Source organism: Triturus cristatus, chromosome 10 (assembly GCF_964204655.1).
Source record: "Triturus cristatus chromosome 10, aTriCri1.1, whole genome shotgun sequence".
NCBI classification, from domain to species: domain Eukaryota; kingdom Metazoa; phylum Chordata; class Amphibia; order Caudata; family Salamandridae; genus Triturus; species Triturus cristatus.
The window spans coordinates 168,399,332-168,415,591 of record NC_140593.1 but is presented as its reverse complement, the minus strand read 5'-3'; the positions used below and the strand labels follow the sequence as shown (position 1 = coordinate 168,415,591).

General features: G+C 58.4%; 1 protein-coding gene across 1 annotated transcript in view; it reads right to left on the bottom strand.

Moving 5' to 3' along the window:
• The window catches only part of NXPH1 (neurexophilin 1), a 444,513-nt gene extending 438,363 nt beyond the window's left edge, over positions 1 to 6,150 (bottom strand). Inside the window, exon 1 of the mRNA XM_085630764.1 lies at positions 5,267 to 6,150. Coding sequence (XP_085486890.1) covers positions 5,267 to 5,320 — 54 coding nt within the window. The 5' untranslated portion in view covers positions 5,321 to 6,150. The remainder of the gene's footprint in view (positions 1 to 5,266) is intronic.
• Positions 6,151 to 16,260: the final 10,110 nt, after the last annotated feature.

Sequence of the window (16,260 nt, the reverse complement as noted above, 5' to 3'; positions counted from 1 at the left end):
CACCTGGCCTCCATTGTTCTGTCAGGCCTTCCGCTGTGTTGCTTGGTGGATTTTGGTTCCCAGAACTCCCCGTGAACTCATAGGCCTTCTTCCCCTGTTCTCAAAGGCCTGTCCCCATTTCACCAGGCCCGTGTGATCTGGGCCTACCGCTTTTATAGCAGTCCCCGCGTTCTCATAACACATGATACGGTAACAGCCAGGTCATTAAGGCACCCCAGGACCTGCCCCAGTGCTCTCTGAGGTGTGAAGTAACTCCCCTCCCTGTCCAGTGGGCGCACACCCCGTGCATGCTTCTTTCCTGCCAGGCCAGCCTCTACACGCCCAGACTTGCATATGTGCCCTCTAACCTACCTCTGTTCTACCATTATTGCTTCTCTGAGCCCACGTCTGCCCATTTCCTCTCACACTGCCCAAGATGCCCTAAAATGCCTCTGCCTCCAGGCCGCCATACGCCCCCTATCAGCTGACTTCAACAGAACATTTCCCAGGTTTTATGTAGCGCTAAAACGAAAGGTTTGGAATCCAGGCGCTGTTCACCTGGTCCATTATCATGGCCCGTTCGATGCATCTGTATTTCTAGGTTCACAGAAGCAATACACAGCCAGACGACCCCCTGGCTGCCTGAAATAACCACGATGGCACCCACTGAAACTGCCCTGCAGGTGCCATTAGAAAAAGAGTATCCGTCGAGTTTCCGGCACCGCGGAACGTGTGGTCCACGCGCGAGCCCTTTCTTTCTGTCTGTATGGGAAATTGTTCGTCATTGTTGTTATCGACGCCCGCTGATGTTTTGACAACGCTGTGCTGTGTAACAACAGTGTAGTTAGCCACTGTTAAGGGATGTGCCTAGAATAATTCGACCTTCCTAAACACGTCGTAGAGACGTAGAGCCGGGAGTGGGGATCAGTGCACGGGTGTGTGTCTGGCAAACCAAGCGCTTGATGCCAGGCGGAGAGGGGCCGGGTGTGCAGTGTCTGCAGAGAGTACAGCACACCCAGGGCATGCCAGCCTGTCACAAACACGCGCAACAGCCATAAGCACGCACACACAGAAGCAAATACACTCTCCGAGATACAAACAGGTACATACCCAAACAGGTATGCAAACACAGTCATGGCGACGCACACAGAAGCAAAGATGCACAGACAGATCACACACATTCAAAACCATGCACACGCGCATACACACAAATCAAACGTACTCCGATACATTCGCTTACACGCACAAGTACACGCACCCCTCACGTGCCCACTCCAACATACGCTCATAGACTCACAAATGCAAATACACTCGGACACACATACTCGCAAGCACCTGTACTCTGAATAATGAGCACGCAGAACATACACGCACACACGTGCAGAAAGGACCAACGCACCCCGTCCAGGTGCCCTCCTGCCCGCCCCCTCCACCCCCGCTGCCCTGACCCCCAGGTGTGAGCCAGTCAGTGAGCACAGGGCGCTCTATGCGCTTTCTCATGGAGTTTCATGAAACACTCGTCCAGATGTTGTCTCAAGACTGGATACAAACTCGTCTGCTTCGAACTACACGCCCATCTTATCACAGCTCTCAAACTTTCTTCGGTGAATTGCTCCCCTCCGCAGGATGCGGCACTCTTCTCGCCCTATGCTGTCCGTGCCCTCGGCACGGCCGTGGCCTCTCCCAGAAATGTACCTGTCCTGGGCAGCTAGTGTTCTGACCGCAGCCGTGCCCTCACCCTGCACAAACACGACCCTGCTAGTGTCTGTGCTGCACCAGTGCGTCAGCCCTGTACTGACCCCGTGGCTGCTAGCGCCTGCCTTCAGCATGGCAAACACCCACTACTACCCCCTTCGCGGGCAGTGCGTGGGCTGCAGCAGGGCCTTCGCCCAAGGTTCACCCTGTGAAAGGAGCGCATGGCTGCAGCCGCAAGGCTGGCGGTGCCCTCACCCAGTACCGACCTTTGGACGCAAGCGCCATGGCTGCGGCATGGGCGGCGCTGGAAGCGGCCCCGAAGTTACCAGTGCCTGGTATGAAGACGCACCCTCACCCAGGGTTGACCATTGGCTGTCAGTGTCATGATGCCAGCGATGCTCTCACCCAGTACTGACCATAGGCTGTCAGTGTCATGAGGGAAGCGGTGCCCTCACCCAGCACTGTCCATAGGCTGTCAGTGTCATGAGGGCCGCGGTGCCCTCGCCCAGGGCTGCCCACAGGCTGGCAGTGCCTATTTCGCAGTTGTGCCTCTGCTCCATGCCTAGACTGGCAGTGCCACTATCGCACCAGTGTTTTTAACCAGTGCGTCTGCCAGTGCCCACACCGCAGGAGTGCCCTCACCCACGAGTGACCTCGCGCACCAGGGCACCCATAGACTGCTTCACCGTCCTATCTTGGCTGTCAGCGTGGTGGACACAGCTGCGTGTTACACTGTAGTGCAACCCTATGCTGCCATCTCCTTACTCAGTAGCAACCTTAGGCAGCAGATGTGCCCCGCCCTTTTCTTGCCTCTAAGCTGCAGCAGTGTCCTGGCTCAGCAGTGGCCCTAGGCTGAAGCAGTGTCCTGGCTCACCAGTGGCCCTAGGTTAAAGCAGTGTCCTCACTCAACAGTGGCCCGAGTCTGCAGCAGTGTCCAGGCTCACCAGTGGCCCTAGGCTGCAGCAGTGTCTTCGCTCATCAGTGGCCCTAGGCTGCAGCAGAGTCCTCGCTCACCAGTGGCCCTAGGTTGCAGCAGTGCCCAGGCTCACCAGTGGCCCTAGGCTTCAGAAGTGTCTTGGCTCACCAGTAGCCCTAGGCTGCAGCAGAGTCCTCGCTCAACAGTGGCACTAGGCTGCAGCAGTGTCTTTGCTCATCCGTGGCCCTAGGCTGCAGCAGAGTCCTCGCTCACCAGTGGCCCAGGCTGCAGTAGTGTCTTTGCTCATCAGTGGCCCTAGGCTGCAGCAGAGTCCTCGCTCAACAGTGGCACTAGGCTGCAGCAGTGTCTTTGCTCATCAGTGGCCCTAGGCTGCAGCAGAGTCCTCGCTCACCAGTGGCCCAGGCTGCAGTAGTGTCTTTGCTCATCAGTGGCCCTAGGCTGCAGCAGAGTCCTCGCTCACCAGTGGCCCAGGCTGCAGTAGTGTCTTCGCTCACCAGTGGCCCTAGGCTGCAGCAGTGTCCAGGCTCAACAGTGGCCCTAGGCTGCAGCAGAGTCCTCGCTCACCAGTGGCCCTAAGTTGCAGCAGTGTCTTCACTCACCGGTGGCCCTAGGCTGTAGCAGTGTCTTAGCTCACTGGTGGTCCGAGGCTGCAGAAGTGTCCAGGCTCAACAGTGGCCTTAGGCTGCAGCAGAGTTCTCACCTATAAGTGGCCCTAGGCTGCAACAGAGTCCTCGCTCACCAGTGGCCTTTGGCTACATCAGATTTCTCCCTCTTAAGTGGCCTTAGGCTGCAGTAGTGTCGTGGCTCACCAGTGGCCCTATGAAGCAGCAGTGTCCTAGCTCACCAGTGGCCCTAGTCTGTAGCAGTGTCCTCACTCACCAGTGGCCCCAGTCTGCAGCAGCGTCCTTCCTCACTAGTGGCCTAGGCTGTATCAGTGTCCTCAATACCCAGTGGCCCTAGGCTACTGCAGTGTCCTCGCTCACCAGTGGCCCTAGTCTGTATCAGTGTCCTCAATACCCAGTGGCCAGATGCTGCACCAGTGTCCCCACTCACCAATGGCCCTAGGCAGCAACAGTACCCTCATTCACCAGTGGCCCTAGGAAGCAGCTGTACCCTCACTCGCCAGTGGCCCTAGGCAGCAGCAGTACCCTCATTAACCAGTGGCCCTAGGCAGCAGCAGTACCCTCATTCACCAGTGGCCCTAGGCAGCAACAGTATCCTCACTCACCAGTGGCCCTAGGCAGCAACAGTACCCTCACTCAGCAATAGTACCCTCACTCACCAGTGGCCCTAGGCAGCAGCAGTATCCTCATTCACCAGTGGCCCTAGGCAGCAACAGTACCCTCACTCACCAGTGGTCCTAGGCAGCAACAGTACCCTCACTCAGCAATAGTACCCTCACTCACCAGTGGCCCTAGGCAGCAGCAGTATCCTCATTCACCAGTGGCCCTAGGCAGCAGCAGTACCCTCATTCACCAGTGGCCCTAGGCAGCAGCAGTACCCTCACTCACCAGTGGCCCTAGGCAGCAACAGTACCCTCACTCACCAGTGGTCCTAGGCAGCAACAGTACCCTCACTCAGCAATAGTACCCTCACTCACCAGTGGCCCTAGGCAGCAGCAGTATCCTCATTCACCAGTGGCCCTAGGCAGCAGCAGTACCCTCATTCACCAGTGGCCCTAGGCAGCAACAGTACCCTCACTCACCAGTGGCCCTAGGCAGCAACAGTATCCTCACTCACCAGTGGTCCTAGGCAGCAACAGTACCCTCACTCAGCAATAGTACCCTCACTCACCAGTGGCCCTAGGCAGCAGCCGTACCCTCACTCGCCAGTTGCCCTAGGCAGCAGCAGAGTTCCAATCCATTAACCCATTAGTAACAACTTGGCTGACAAAGCGCCTCCTCATACCAGTGCCACCGTGCTGCAGCAGGATGTGCCGCCACCTGTGCCCCCTGACTCCAGCAATGGCTCTATCCTGCACTGCTCTCCTAGCCTGCTGCAGTGCCTGCTCCAGCTGCATCCCCCAAGCACTAGCCTCTGTACTGCAGCCGTGACCCCACCCTTCCACCAGTGACCCTATGGTTACAGTAGTCAGTGTCCTAAGGCAGAGTGCCCCTAGGCTGCAGCAGTAACACCCCGGCCAGTGGCCTCCAGGATGCACCAGTTACTCTTCCCATCCAGCACAGGGCCCCTATGATGCTAGTGCCTAGATGCATTTGTTCCTCAGCTGTTTGTCCGCAAGCACTAGCCCCTGTTCTGCCAGCGGCAGTGGTGCGGCAATGCCCCACCGCCCGCTAATGGCCCTTGGGTTGCAGCAGTGTCCTCACCTTGGGTGGTCCTAGCTTGCAACAGTTACTTCCCCGGGCAGTGCCCCTTAGATTGCACTAGTCCGTGTTCCCAATACAGCACCGAACCCCTAGGCTGCTAGCGCCTAGATACTCTTGGTTTTCAGCGGTATCTGCGCAAGCGCTATCCCCTGTGCCGCTGGAGCCCATGCGGCAGCTCTGTCCCCACCGAAGCTTCAAAAGACCTCTCATCAACAGTGACTCCCCGTAGGCTGCAAAACTGTGCTCGCATGGCGAGATCTCCCACGCCACAAGAGCCCGGGCCGTTATAGACAGTTACTGCCCGGTCAAAGTCTGTAATGGCACTTACCAGATAGAGCGTCGGCTGGAGCAGGAGCACGGCATACCAGTACACAGTCTGCATCCTCCCGGCTCAAAGTTCCTGCGATGTGCCTGCGCGCTGCCTCTCGTCTCCCCAGCGCATATGTCCAGGCGCGCCCATCCACTCTAGTGAGCACTGCGCGCTCCGTGCAGCCCGGACCGGCGCCAAGGCAGGGACCCCATGACCACCGGGCGAGGCTGGGCTTCGAGGCAGGGGCGGGGGCCGAGGGGAGCCCGGCGGCAGATCAAATTATTACAATCCAGCTAATCCAGCAGAGGCGGCAGGGCTCGGGGGGCTGCCGGGGGTTGCAAGGGCAGGACGACCACCGGAGACCGAAGGCAGAGCACCGTGCCACCGGCTGCAGGAGCTGCCTGCCCGCTCCACTCCTAGCAGCACAGGCAGACGCGGCGGCAGCAGCAGCAGAGAGAGGGGCAGACGGGCTGTCAAGGGGGAGGCTGGGATTAGGGACCACGCGGCTCCATGTGCTCGCGACGCGCTGGCAGACGGATTTGCATACAGTGGATGTGTGTGGGTCCGCTGGTTGTGTGGGTGGGAGGGACACGCGCCCTGTGTGCTTCCACAACACTCGCACCCTCCCCTCGCGTGTGCCAGAGAGCAGCCAGCACGTCCCCTCTGCACTCAGCGCTGCACCTGCTCCCAGAGGGTGGTGTGGGCGCTAATGCCAAGTATTTCCAGCAGGACTGGTGTCCTTTCGAGTACGGTCACGGGAAGTGTGCGTGCCCGGGCGAAGCAGAGCGGCCAGCCACACCTGGCTCTTTTTGGAAGGGACCTGGGCGCGTGTCCTTCAGAATTAGGCAGTACTCCGCAGACGGCACGGCAGTGCTCCGCTTTTACTGCCCGTACAGAGCAGCGTGTGGCTTGATGGTGCTGGCGGGTGTGTGCCGCGTCGTTTTCTGAGCAGTGCTGTCCTGCGGGGATTGTTCGCGTGCGGAACACTGGAGGGCAGGGGGTGGATGTTAAGTCAAGCAGGCTGCCCCGCTGTGTGGCGACACCCAAGCCTTGGAAGTGCAGGCAGGCTCTGGGCACCCATCACCCCACCTGTGCTGCCTGCTGCCCTAAAGATGCGTACAACTCCAAGGCTGTCTGCGGAGCCCAACGCAAGGCCAGTTGGGGTCGTATTTGGTCTTACGAAGGGGTTCGGGACACAGATGGCACCGGTGCAAGCCTAGACCTGCCCGCCAGGGGGCGCCGAGCCGCCGTGCCCCACAAGCCACCCCACCAGCCTTCTTTCTCACGGAACAGTACGGTGGCCCTCAGCCATTGCGTTAGATTCAAATTACTAAACGACAATCAGGGGGATGTCTACTATGAGTGCAGTAGGTACAGTGGCACCGGGGCGCAGAATCGCCGGACTCTCTGAACCCCAAGTGTTTATGTTTTACCACATAAGAGGCAGAACGGGGAATTCTACCTGCTTCCATGAGCGCCCATCGTACCCCTGCAAGCACTAGTTCGGATGCCAGCAGTGCAGCAGTTGAGTGGGGCATGCAGGTGCTGTTGGACCCCAGAGATTGGCCAACAGTGGGCGTGCAGAAGGCATACTTTTTATTTTTATGACTGAGACATCCCCCCTTTAGAGGAGACATTCCCATTTAGCAACAAAATAAAATGACAACTGTTGACTTCTCTTTCCTAAAACACTAATTCCACTAGAATCCCGGGGGGGGGGGGGGGGATACGGTTTTGTGCACCGGGGTGTTGTGCACTCTTTCTGGTGCACACAATTCTCCTCTAACATCCATGCAAATTATGTCATACACGTGTGCAATCTGATTTTTCACTTTGGTAAGTAGTGGAGAGAGTGGACTTCACGTGTGTGGCACATGCCCACCGTGCCCCAAGGTCTGCCACTCACAGACAGGAAAGCCGGGAATGATTGTGTGTCCCTCCCTGGGCTCGATCCCCACCATAAGCCAGGGATTGGAGTGGTTTCGTAGCCCTCTTGATGTATAGTGCCTCGCAATATGCCCCCGCAGCACTGCCTCCACATAAATCCTGTTCTGTGGCACAGTGGGCATCCGTTAGTCGCAGAAAGCCAGGGCGCACGTGGCGCACTGTGGGAAGTGTGAAGGACCGGCGCTAGCGCCTTCTGCCTTTCAGTAGGCGCTTTGGCTGGGCTGCAGTGCCCCCTGCACACTCACACAGACGAGACAACTCAGAAGGCTCGGCACACGCCACTACCGCCCCTCAGGGTGGGATAGTTGGCAAGACTTTCAAGCTTGCATCATTTACACGTTTTCCAAGCACTATGCGGTGAATTTATACTGCGGTGAACTGATACAATATCTGCGGCGAGGAAGCTTCCAAGAGCGAGCGCTGTGCAGAAAGCAAAGCCCCGGCTCGAAAATACTGCAAGTCAGGAGACGATACATATGTAGGGTCAGGGTGGACCAATTCAGTGAAAGCCTGCGCCTTACATTCCCAATCAGGATTAAGATTTACTAAACGCTTTAAAGCAATCGGGCTTCAGATTAATTAAGCTCTTTAAAAGAATCGGGGTTCAAGTTAATGAACCTGAATGCATATGTCACATTTCAGGGTAAATCGCCCTAGATTCAGAAATCAGGTTTAACATCAACTACGCACTTTAGAGGAATCAGGTTTCAGATTCATTGAGCACTTTAAAGGAATCAGGCTTCAGAATAATTAAGCACTTCAAAGGAATCGGACTACAGATGAATAAAGTGCTTTAAATGTGTCACACTGCAAAGAATTTAGGTAGTAGCAAGCACATTATATTCAGAAATCAGGTTTCAGATGAACTAAGCGCTATAAAAAATGAGGACTGCAGAGTTAATTAATTTAGGAGAGGCAAGCAATCTAAATTTAAAAAAGGGCTTTGGATTAAAGGAACACTTTAAAGGAACCGCATGGAAGAGTAACTAAACAGTAATAACGAATCAAAGTGCAGGATAAACTAGTTCAGTCGAGGCAAGCGCCTCAGGTGCTTCAGACAAAGCGAGCGCAGGGGGCACTTTACATCTAGGGGTTCTGATTCACATTGATCAAGTCCCTTCAGTATAAAACTCGGGGTTTAGAAGAAGGATGCGCCTTAAATATAGGAATGAGGCTTTAAATTAAGCACGCACTTCAGAGGATTTATGTTTCACAATAATTGAGCACTTATTACACATACCAGGTTTAGGATTAATTAAACACTTCAAAGGACTCGGACTTCAGTTTAAATAGAAAATACAAACGAGTCAGACTTCTGATTAATCAGGCACTTTACACTCAGAAACCGGTCTTCGTTCGATTAGTGCAAGCAAACACCGTTAGTGCAGGAACCAGCACCGGACCCAGCAAGCCCTCACCTCGACTGCAGGAACCAGGCACCGGAACCAGCAAGCCCTCACCTCGACTGCAGGAACCAGGCACCGGAACCAGCAAGCCCTCATCTCGACTGCAGGAACCAGGCACCGAAACCAGCAAGCCCTCACCTCGACTGCAGGAACCAGGCACCGGAACCAGCAGTCCCTCACCTCGACTGCAGGAACCAGGCACCGAAACCAGCAGCCCCTCACCTCGACTGCAGGAACCAGGCACCGAAACCAGCAAGCTCTCACCTCCACTGCAGGAACCAGGCGCAGGAACCAGGCACCAAAACCAGCAAGCCCTCACCTCTACTGCAGGAACCAGGCACCGGAACCAGCAAGCCCTCATCTCGACTGCAGGAACCAGGCACCGAAACCAGCAAGCCCTCACCTCGACTGCAGGAACCAGGCACCGGAACCAGTAGCCCCTCACCTCGACTGCAGGAACCAGGCACCGAAACCAGCAGCCCCTCACCTCGACTGCAGGAACCAGGCACCGAAACCAGCAAGCCCTCACCTCTACAGCAGGAACCAGCACCGGACCCAGCAAGCCCTCACATCCACTGCAGGAACCAGGCACCGAAACCAGCAAGCCCTCACTTCTACAGCAGGAACCAGGCACCGAAACCAGCAAGCCCTCACCTCCACTGCAGCAACCAGGCACCGAAACCAGCTAGCCCTCACCTCTACTGCAGGAACCAGGCACCGGAACCAGCAGCCCCTCACCTCTACAGCAGGAACCAGGCACCGGAACCAGCAGCCCCTCACCGACACTGCAGGAACCAGGCACCGGAACCAGCAGCCCCTCACCTCGACTGAAGGAACCAGCACCGGACCCAGCAAGCCCTCACCTCGACTGCATGAACCAGGCACCGAAAACAGCCAGCCCTCACCTCTACTGCAGGAACCAGGCACCAGAACCAGCAGCCCCTCACCTCGACTGCATGAACCAGGCACCGGAACCAGCAGGCTCTCACCTCGACTGCAGGAACCAGGCACCAGAACCAGCAATCCCTCACCTCGACTGCAGGAACCAGGCACCGGAAGCAGCAGCCCCTCACCTCGACTGCAGGAACCAGGCACCGGAACCAGCAGCCCCTCACCTCGACTGCAGGAACCGTGCACGGAACCAGTAGCCCCTCACCTCGACTGCATGAACCAGGCACCGGAACCAGTAGGCCCTCACCTCTACTGCAGGAACCGTACACGGAACCAGCAAGCCCTCAACTCGACTGCAGGAACCAGGCACCGGAACCAGCAGGCCCTCACCTCGACTGCAGGAACCAGGCACCGGAACCAGCAGGCCCTCACCTCGACTGCAGGAACCAGGCACCGGAACCAGCAATCCCTCACCTCAACTGCAGGAACCAGGCATCGGAACCAGCAATCCCTCACCTCGACTGCAGGAACCAGGCACCGGAACCAGCAGCCCCTCACCTCGACTGCAGGAACCAGGGACGGAACCTGCAGGTCCGCACCTCTACTGCAGGCACCAGCACCAGCTGGCCCTCACCTCTACTGCAGGAACCAGGCACTGGAACCAGCAGGCCCTCACCTCGACTGCAGGAACCAGGCACCGGCACCAGCAGGCACTCATCCCCACTGCAGAAGCCAGGCACGGAACCAACAGGCACTCGCCCCCACTGCAGGAACCAGGCACTGGCACCAGCAGGCCCGCACCTCCACTGCAGGAACCAGGCACGGAACCTGCAGGTCCTCACCTCTACTGCAGGAAACAGGTACCGGAACCAGCAGGCCCTCACCTCTACTGCAGGAACCGTGCACGGAACCTGCAGCCCCTCACCTCGACTGCAGGAACCAGGCACGGGAACCAGCAGGCCCTTACCTCGACTGCAGGAACCAGGCACCGAAACCAGAAAGCCCTCACCTTGACTGCAGGAACTGGGCACCGGAACCAGCAGGCCCTCATCTCTACTGCAGGAACCAGGCACCGAAACCAGCAATCCCTTACCTCGACTGCAGGAACCAGGCACCGGAACCAGCAGGCACTCACCCCCATTGTAGGAGCCAGCACCGGACCCAGCAATCCCTCACCTCGACTGCAGGAACCAGGCACAGAAACCAACAAGCCCTCACCTCGACTGCTGGAACCAGGCACCGAAACCAGCAAGCCCTCACCTCAACTGCATGAACCAGGCACTGGAACCAGCAAGCCCTCACCTCGACTGCATGAACCAGGCACCGGAACCAGCAAGCCCTCACCTCGACTGCAGGAACCAGGCACCGGCACCAGCAAGACCTCACCTCCACTGCAGGAGCCAGGCACTGGCACCAGCAGGCCCGCACCTCCACTGCAGGAACCAGACACCGGAACCATCAGGCCCTCACTTCCTCTGCAGGAATCAGGCATCGGAGCCAGCAGGTCCTCACCTCCACTGCAGGAATCAGGCATCAGAACCAGCAGGCCACCACCTCCACTGTAAAAACCAGGCACTGGAACCAGCAACCCCTCACCTCACCTCCACTGCAGGAACTAGGTATCGGAACCAGCAGGCACTCAACCCACTGCAGGAACCAGGCACCAGCCCAGCAGACCCTCAACCCCACTGCAGGAACCAGTTATCAGCAGCAGCCCCTCACCTCCACTGCAGGAACCAGGTATCGGAACCAGCAAGCCCGCACATCCACTGCAGAAACCAGGCACCAGGACCAGCAGGCCCTCACCACCACTGCAGAAACCAGGCATCGGAACCAGCAGACCCTCACCTCCACTGCAGGAACCAGGCACCTTTACCAGCATGCCTTCACCTCGACTGCAGGAACCAGGCACTGACACCAGCAGACCCGCACATCCATTGCAGGAACCCGGAACCAGCAGGGCGTCACCTCCACGGCAAGAACGAGGCACGGAACCAGCAGGCCCTCACATCCACTGCAGGAACCAGGCACCGTAACCAGCAGGCCTTCACCTTCACTGCAGGAGCCAGGCACTAGAACCAGCAGGCACTTACCCCCGCTGTAGGAAACAGGTATTGGAACCAGCAGGCCCTCACTTCCATTGCAGGAACCAGGCATGAAACCAGCAGGCCCTGACCTCCACTGCAAAAACCAGGCACGAAGCCAGCAGGCCCTCAGCCCCACTGCAGAAACCAGGCATCGGAACCAGCAGACCCTCACCTCCACTGCAGGAACCAGGCACCTTTACCAGCATGCCTTCACCTCGACTGCAGGAACCAGGCACTGACACCAGCAGACCCGCACATCCATTGCAGGAACCCGGAACCAGCAGGGCGTCACCTCCACGGCAAGAACGAGGCACGGAACCAGCAGGCCCTCACATCCACTGCAGGAACTAGGCACCGTAACCAGCAGGCCTTCACCTTCACTGCAGGAGCCAGGCACTGGAACCAGCAGGCACTCACCCCCACTGTAGGAAACAGGTATTGGAACCAGCAGGCCCTCACTTCCATTGCAGGAACTAGGCACGGAACCAGCAGACCCACACATCCACTGTAGGAACTTGGCACCAGAACCAGGAGGACCTCACCTCACCTCCACAGCAGGAACCAGGCACCGGCACTAGCAGGACCTCACCTCCATTGCAGAAACCAGACATGGAACCAGCAGTCCCTCACATCCACTGCAGGAACCAGGCCCCGGAACCACCAGGCCTTCATCTCCACTCCAGGAACCAAGCACCTGAACCATCAGCCCCACACATCCACTGCCAGAACCAGGGACTGGAACCAGCAGACCCTCACCTCCACTGCAGGAACCAGGCACCAGAACCAGAAAACCGCACATCCACTGCAGGAACCAGGCACTAACACCAGCAGGCCCTCACCTCCACTACAGGAACCTGGCACCGGCACCAGGAGGCCCTCATCTCTACCACAGGAAGCAGCCCCTCACCTCCAATGCAGAAACCAGACCCCGGAACCATCAGGCCTTCACCTCCATACAGGAACCAAGCACCAGAACCATCAGCCCCACACATCCAGTGCCGGAACCAGGCACTGTAACTAGCAGGCCCTCACCTCCACTGCAGGAACCAGACATGGAACCAGCAGGCCCTCACATCCACTGCAGGAACCAGACCCAGGTAACCAGCAGGCCCTCACCTCACCTCCACTTCAGGAACCAAGCACCAGAACCATTAGCACCACACCTCCACGGCAAGAACCAGGCACAGAACCAGCAGGCCTGCATATCCACTGTAGCAACCAGGCACAGGAACCAGCAGGCCCTAACCTCTCCTCCACTGCAGGAACCAGGCACCGGCACCAGCAGGCCTTCACCTCCACTGCAGAAACCAGACACAAAGCCAGCAGGCCTTCCCATCCACTGCAGGAACCAACAACAGGAACCAGCAGGCCCTCACTCCCACGGTAGGAACCAGGTATCGGAACCAGCAGGCCCTCACCTCAATTGCAGGAACCAGGCACAAAACCAGCAGGCCTTCAAATCCACTGCAGTAACCAGGTACTAGATCCAGCAGGCCCTCACCCCTACTGCAGGAAGCAGGCACTGGACCCAGCAGACCCACACATCTACTGCAGGAACCAGGCACCTACACCAGCAGGCCCTTACCTCTCTTGCAGGGAACCAGGTAGCGGCACCAGCAGACCCTCATCTCCACTGCAGGAAACAAGCACCGTAACGAGCAGGCCCTCACCTCCACTGCAGGAACCTGGCACCGGCACCAGCAGGCCCTCATCTCTACCACAGGAAGCAGGCACGGAATCAGCAGCCCCTCACCTCCAATGCAGGAAGCAAGCCTCAGAACCATCAGGCCTTCACCTCCATACAGGAAAAAAGCACTGGAACCATCAGCCCCACACATCCACTGCCGGAACCAGGCACTGTAACTAGCAGGCCCCCACCTCCACTGCAGGAACCAGGCATCCTGACAAGCAGACACACACATCCACTGCAGGAACACCTCAGCTCCACTACAGAAACCAGGCACCAGCAGACCCTCACCTCGACTGCAGGAACAAGGCACCGGAACCAGCAGCCCCTCACCTCGACTGCAGGAACCAGGGACGGAACCTGCAGGTCCGCACCTCTACTGCAGGAACCAGGCACCAGCACCAGCTGGCCCTCACCTCTACTGCAGGAACCAGGCACTGGAACCAGCAGGCCCTCACCTCGACTGCAGCAACCAGGCACCGGCACCAGCAGGCACTCATCCCCACTGCAGAAGCCAGGCACGGAACCAGCAGGCACTCACCCCCACTGCAGGAACCAGGCACTGGCACCAGCAGGCCCGCACCTCCACTGCAGGAACCAGGCACGGAACCTGCAGGTCCTCACCTCTACTGCAGGAACCAGGTACCGGAACCAGCAGGCCCTCACCTCTACTGCAGGACCCGTGCACGGAACCAGCAGCCCCTCACCTCGACTGCAGGAACCAGGCACGGGAACCAGCAGGCCCTTCCCTCGACTGCAGGAACCAGGCATCGAAACCAGAAAGCCCTCACCTCGACTGCAGGAACCGGGCACCGGAACCAGCAGGCCCTCATCTCTACTGCAGGAACCAGGCACCGAAACCAGCAATCCCTTACCTCGACTGCAGGAACCAGGCACCGGAACCAGCAGGCACTCACCCCCACTGTAGGAGCCAGCACCGGACCCAGCAATCCCTCACCTCAACTGCAGGAACCAGGCACCGAAACCAACAAGCCCTCACCTCGACTGCTGGAACCAGGCACCGAAACCAGCAAGCCCTCACCTCGACTGCATGAACCAGGCACCGGAACCAGCAAGCCCTCACCTCGACTGCATGAACCAGGCACCGGAACCAGCAAGCCCTCACCTCGACTGCAGGAACCAGGCACCGGCACCAGCAAGACCTCACCTCCACTGCAGGAGCCAGGCACTGGCACCAGCAGGCCCGCACCTCCACTGCAGGAACCAGACACCGGAACCATCAGGCCCTCACTTTCTCCGCAGGAATCAGGCATCGGAGCCAGCAGGTCCTCACCTCCACTGCAGGAATCAGGCATCAGAACCAGCAGGCCACCACCTCCACTGTAAGAACCAGGCACTGGAACCAGCAACCCCTCACCTCACCTCCACTGCAGGAACCAGGTATCGGAACCAGCAGGCACTCAACCCACTGCAGGAACCAGGCACCAGCCCAGCAGACCCTCAACCCCACTGCAGGAACCAGTTATCAGCAGCAGCCCCTCACCTCCACTGCAGGAACCAGGTATCGGAACCAGCAAGCCCGCACATCCACTGCAGAAACCAGGCACCAGGACCAGCAGGCCCTCAGCCCCACTGCAGAAACCAGGCATCGGAACCAGCAGACCCTCACCTCCACTGCAGGAACCAGGCACCTTTACCAGCATGCCTTCACCTCGACTGCAGGAACCAGGCACTGACACCAGCAGACCCGCACATCCATTGCAGGAACCCGGAACCAGCAGGGCGTCACCTCCACGGCAAGAACGAGGCACGGAACCAGCAGGCCCTCACATCCACTGCAGGAACCAGGCACCGTAACCAGCAGGCCTTCACCTTCACTGCAGGAGCCAGGCACTGGAACCAGCAGGCACTCACCCCCACTGTAGGAAACAGGTATTGGAACCAGCAGGCCCTCACTTCCATTGCAGGAACCAGGCATGAAACCAGCAGGCCCTCACCTCCACTGCAAAAACCAGGCACGAAGCCAGCAGGCCCTCAGCCCCACTGCAGGAACTAGGCACGGAACCAGCAGACCCACACATCCACTGTAGGAACTTGGCACCAGAACCAGGAGGACCTCACCTCACCTCCACTGCAGGAGCCAGGCACCGGCACTAGCAGGACCTCACCTCCATTGCAGAAACCAGACATGGAACCAGCAGTCCCTCACATCCACTGCAGGAACCAGGCCCCGGAACCACCAGGCCTTCATCTCCACTCCAGGAACCAAGCACCTGAACCATCAGCCCCACACATCCACTGCCATAACCAGGGACTGGAACCAGCAGACCCTCACCTCCACTGCAGGAACCAGGCACTAGAACCAGAAAAACCGCACATCCACTGCAGGAACCAGGCACTAACACCAGCAGGCCCTCACCTCCACTACAGGAACCTGGCACCGGCACCAGGAGGCCCTCATCTCTACCACAGGAAGCAGCACCTCACCTCCAATGCAGAAACCAGACCCCGGAACCATCAGGCCTTCACCTCCATACAGGAACCAAGCACCAGAACCATCGGCCCCACACATCCAGTGCCGGAACCAGGCACTGTAACTAGCAGGCCCTCACCTCCACTGCAGGAACCAGACATGGAACCAGCAGGCCCTCACATCCACTGCAGGAACCAGACCCAGGTAACCAGCAGGCCCTCACCTCACCTCCACTTCAGGAACCAAGCACCAGAACCATTAGCACCACACATCCACTGCCAGAACCAGGCACTGTAACCAGCAGGCTCTCACCTCCACAGCAGGAACCAGGCACCCTGACAATCAGACCCGCAGATCCACTGCAGGAACACCTCAGCTCCACTGCAGCAACGAGGCACTGGAACCAGCAGGCCCGCACTTCCACTGCAGGAATCAGGCACCAACACCAGCAGTCCCTCACCTCCACTGCAGGAACCTGGCACCGGCACCAGCAGGCCCTCATCTCTACTGCAGGAAGCAGGCATGGAATCAACAGCCCCTCACCTCCACTGCAGGAAACA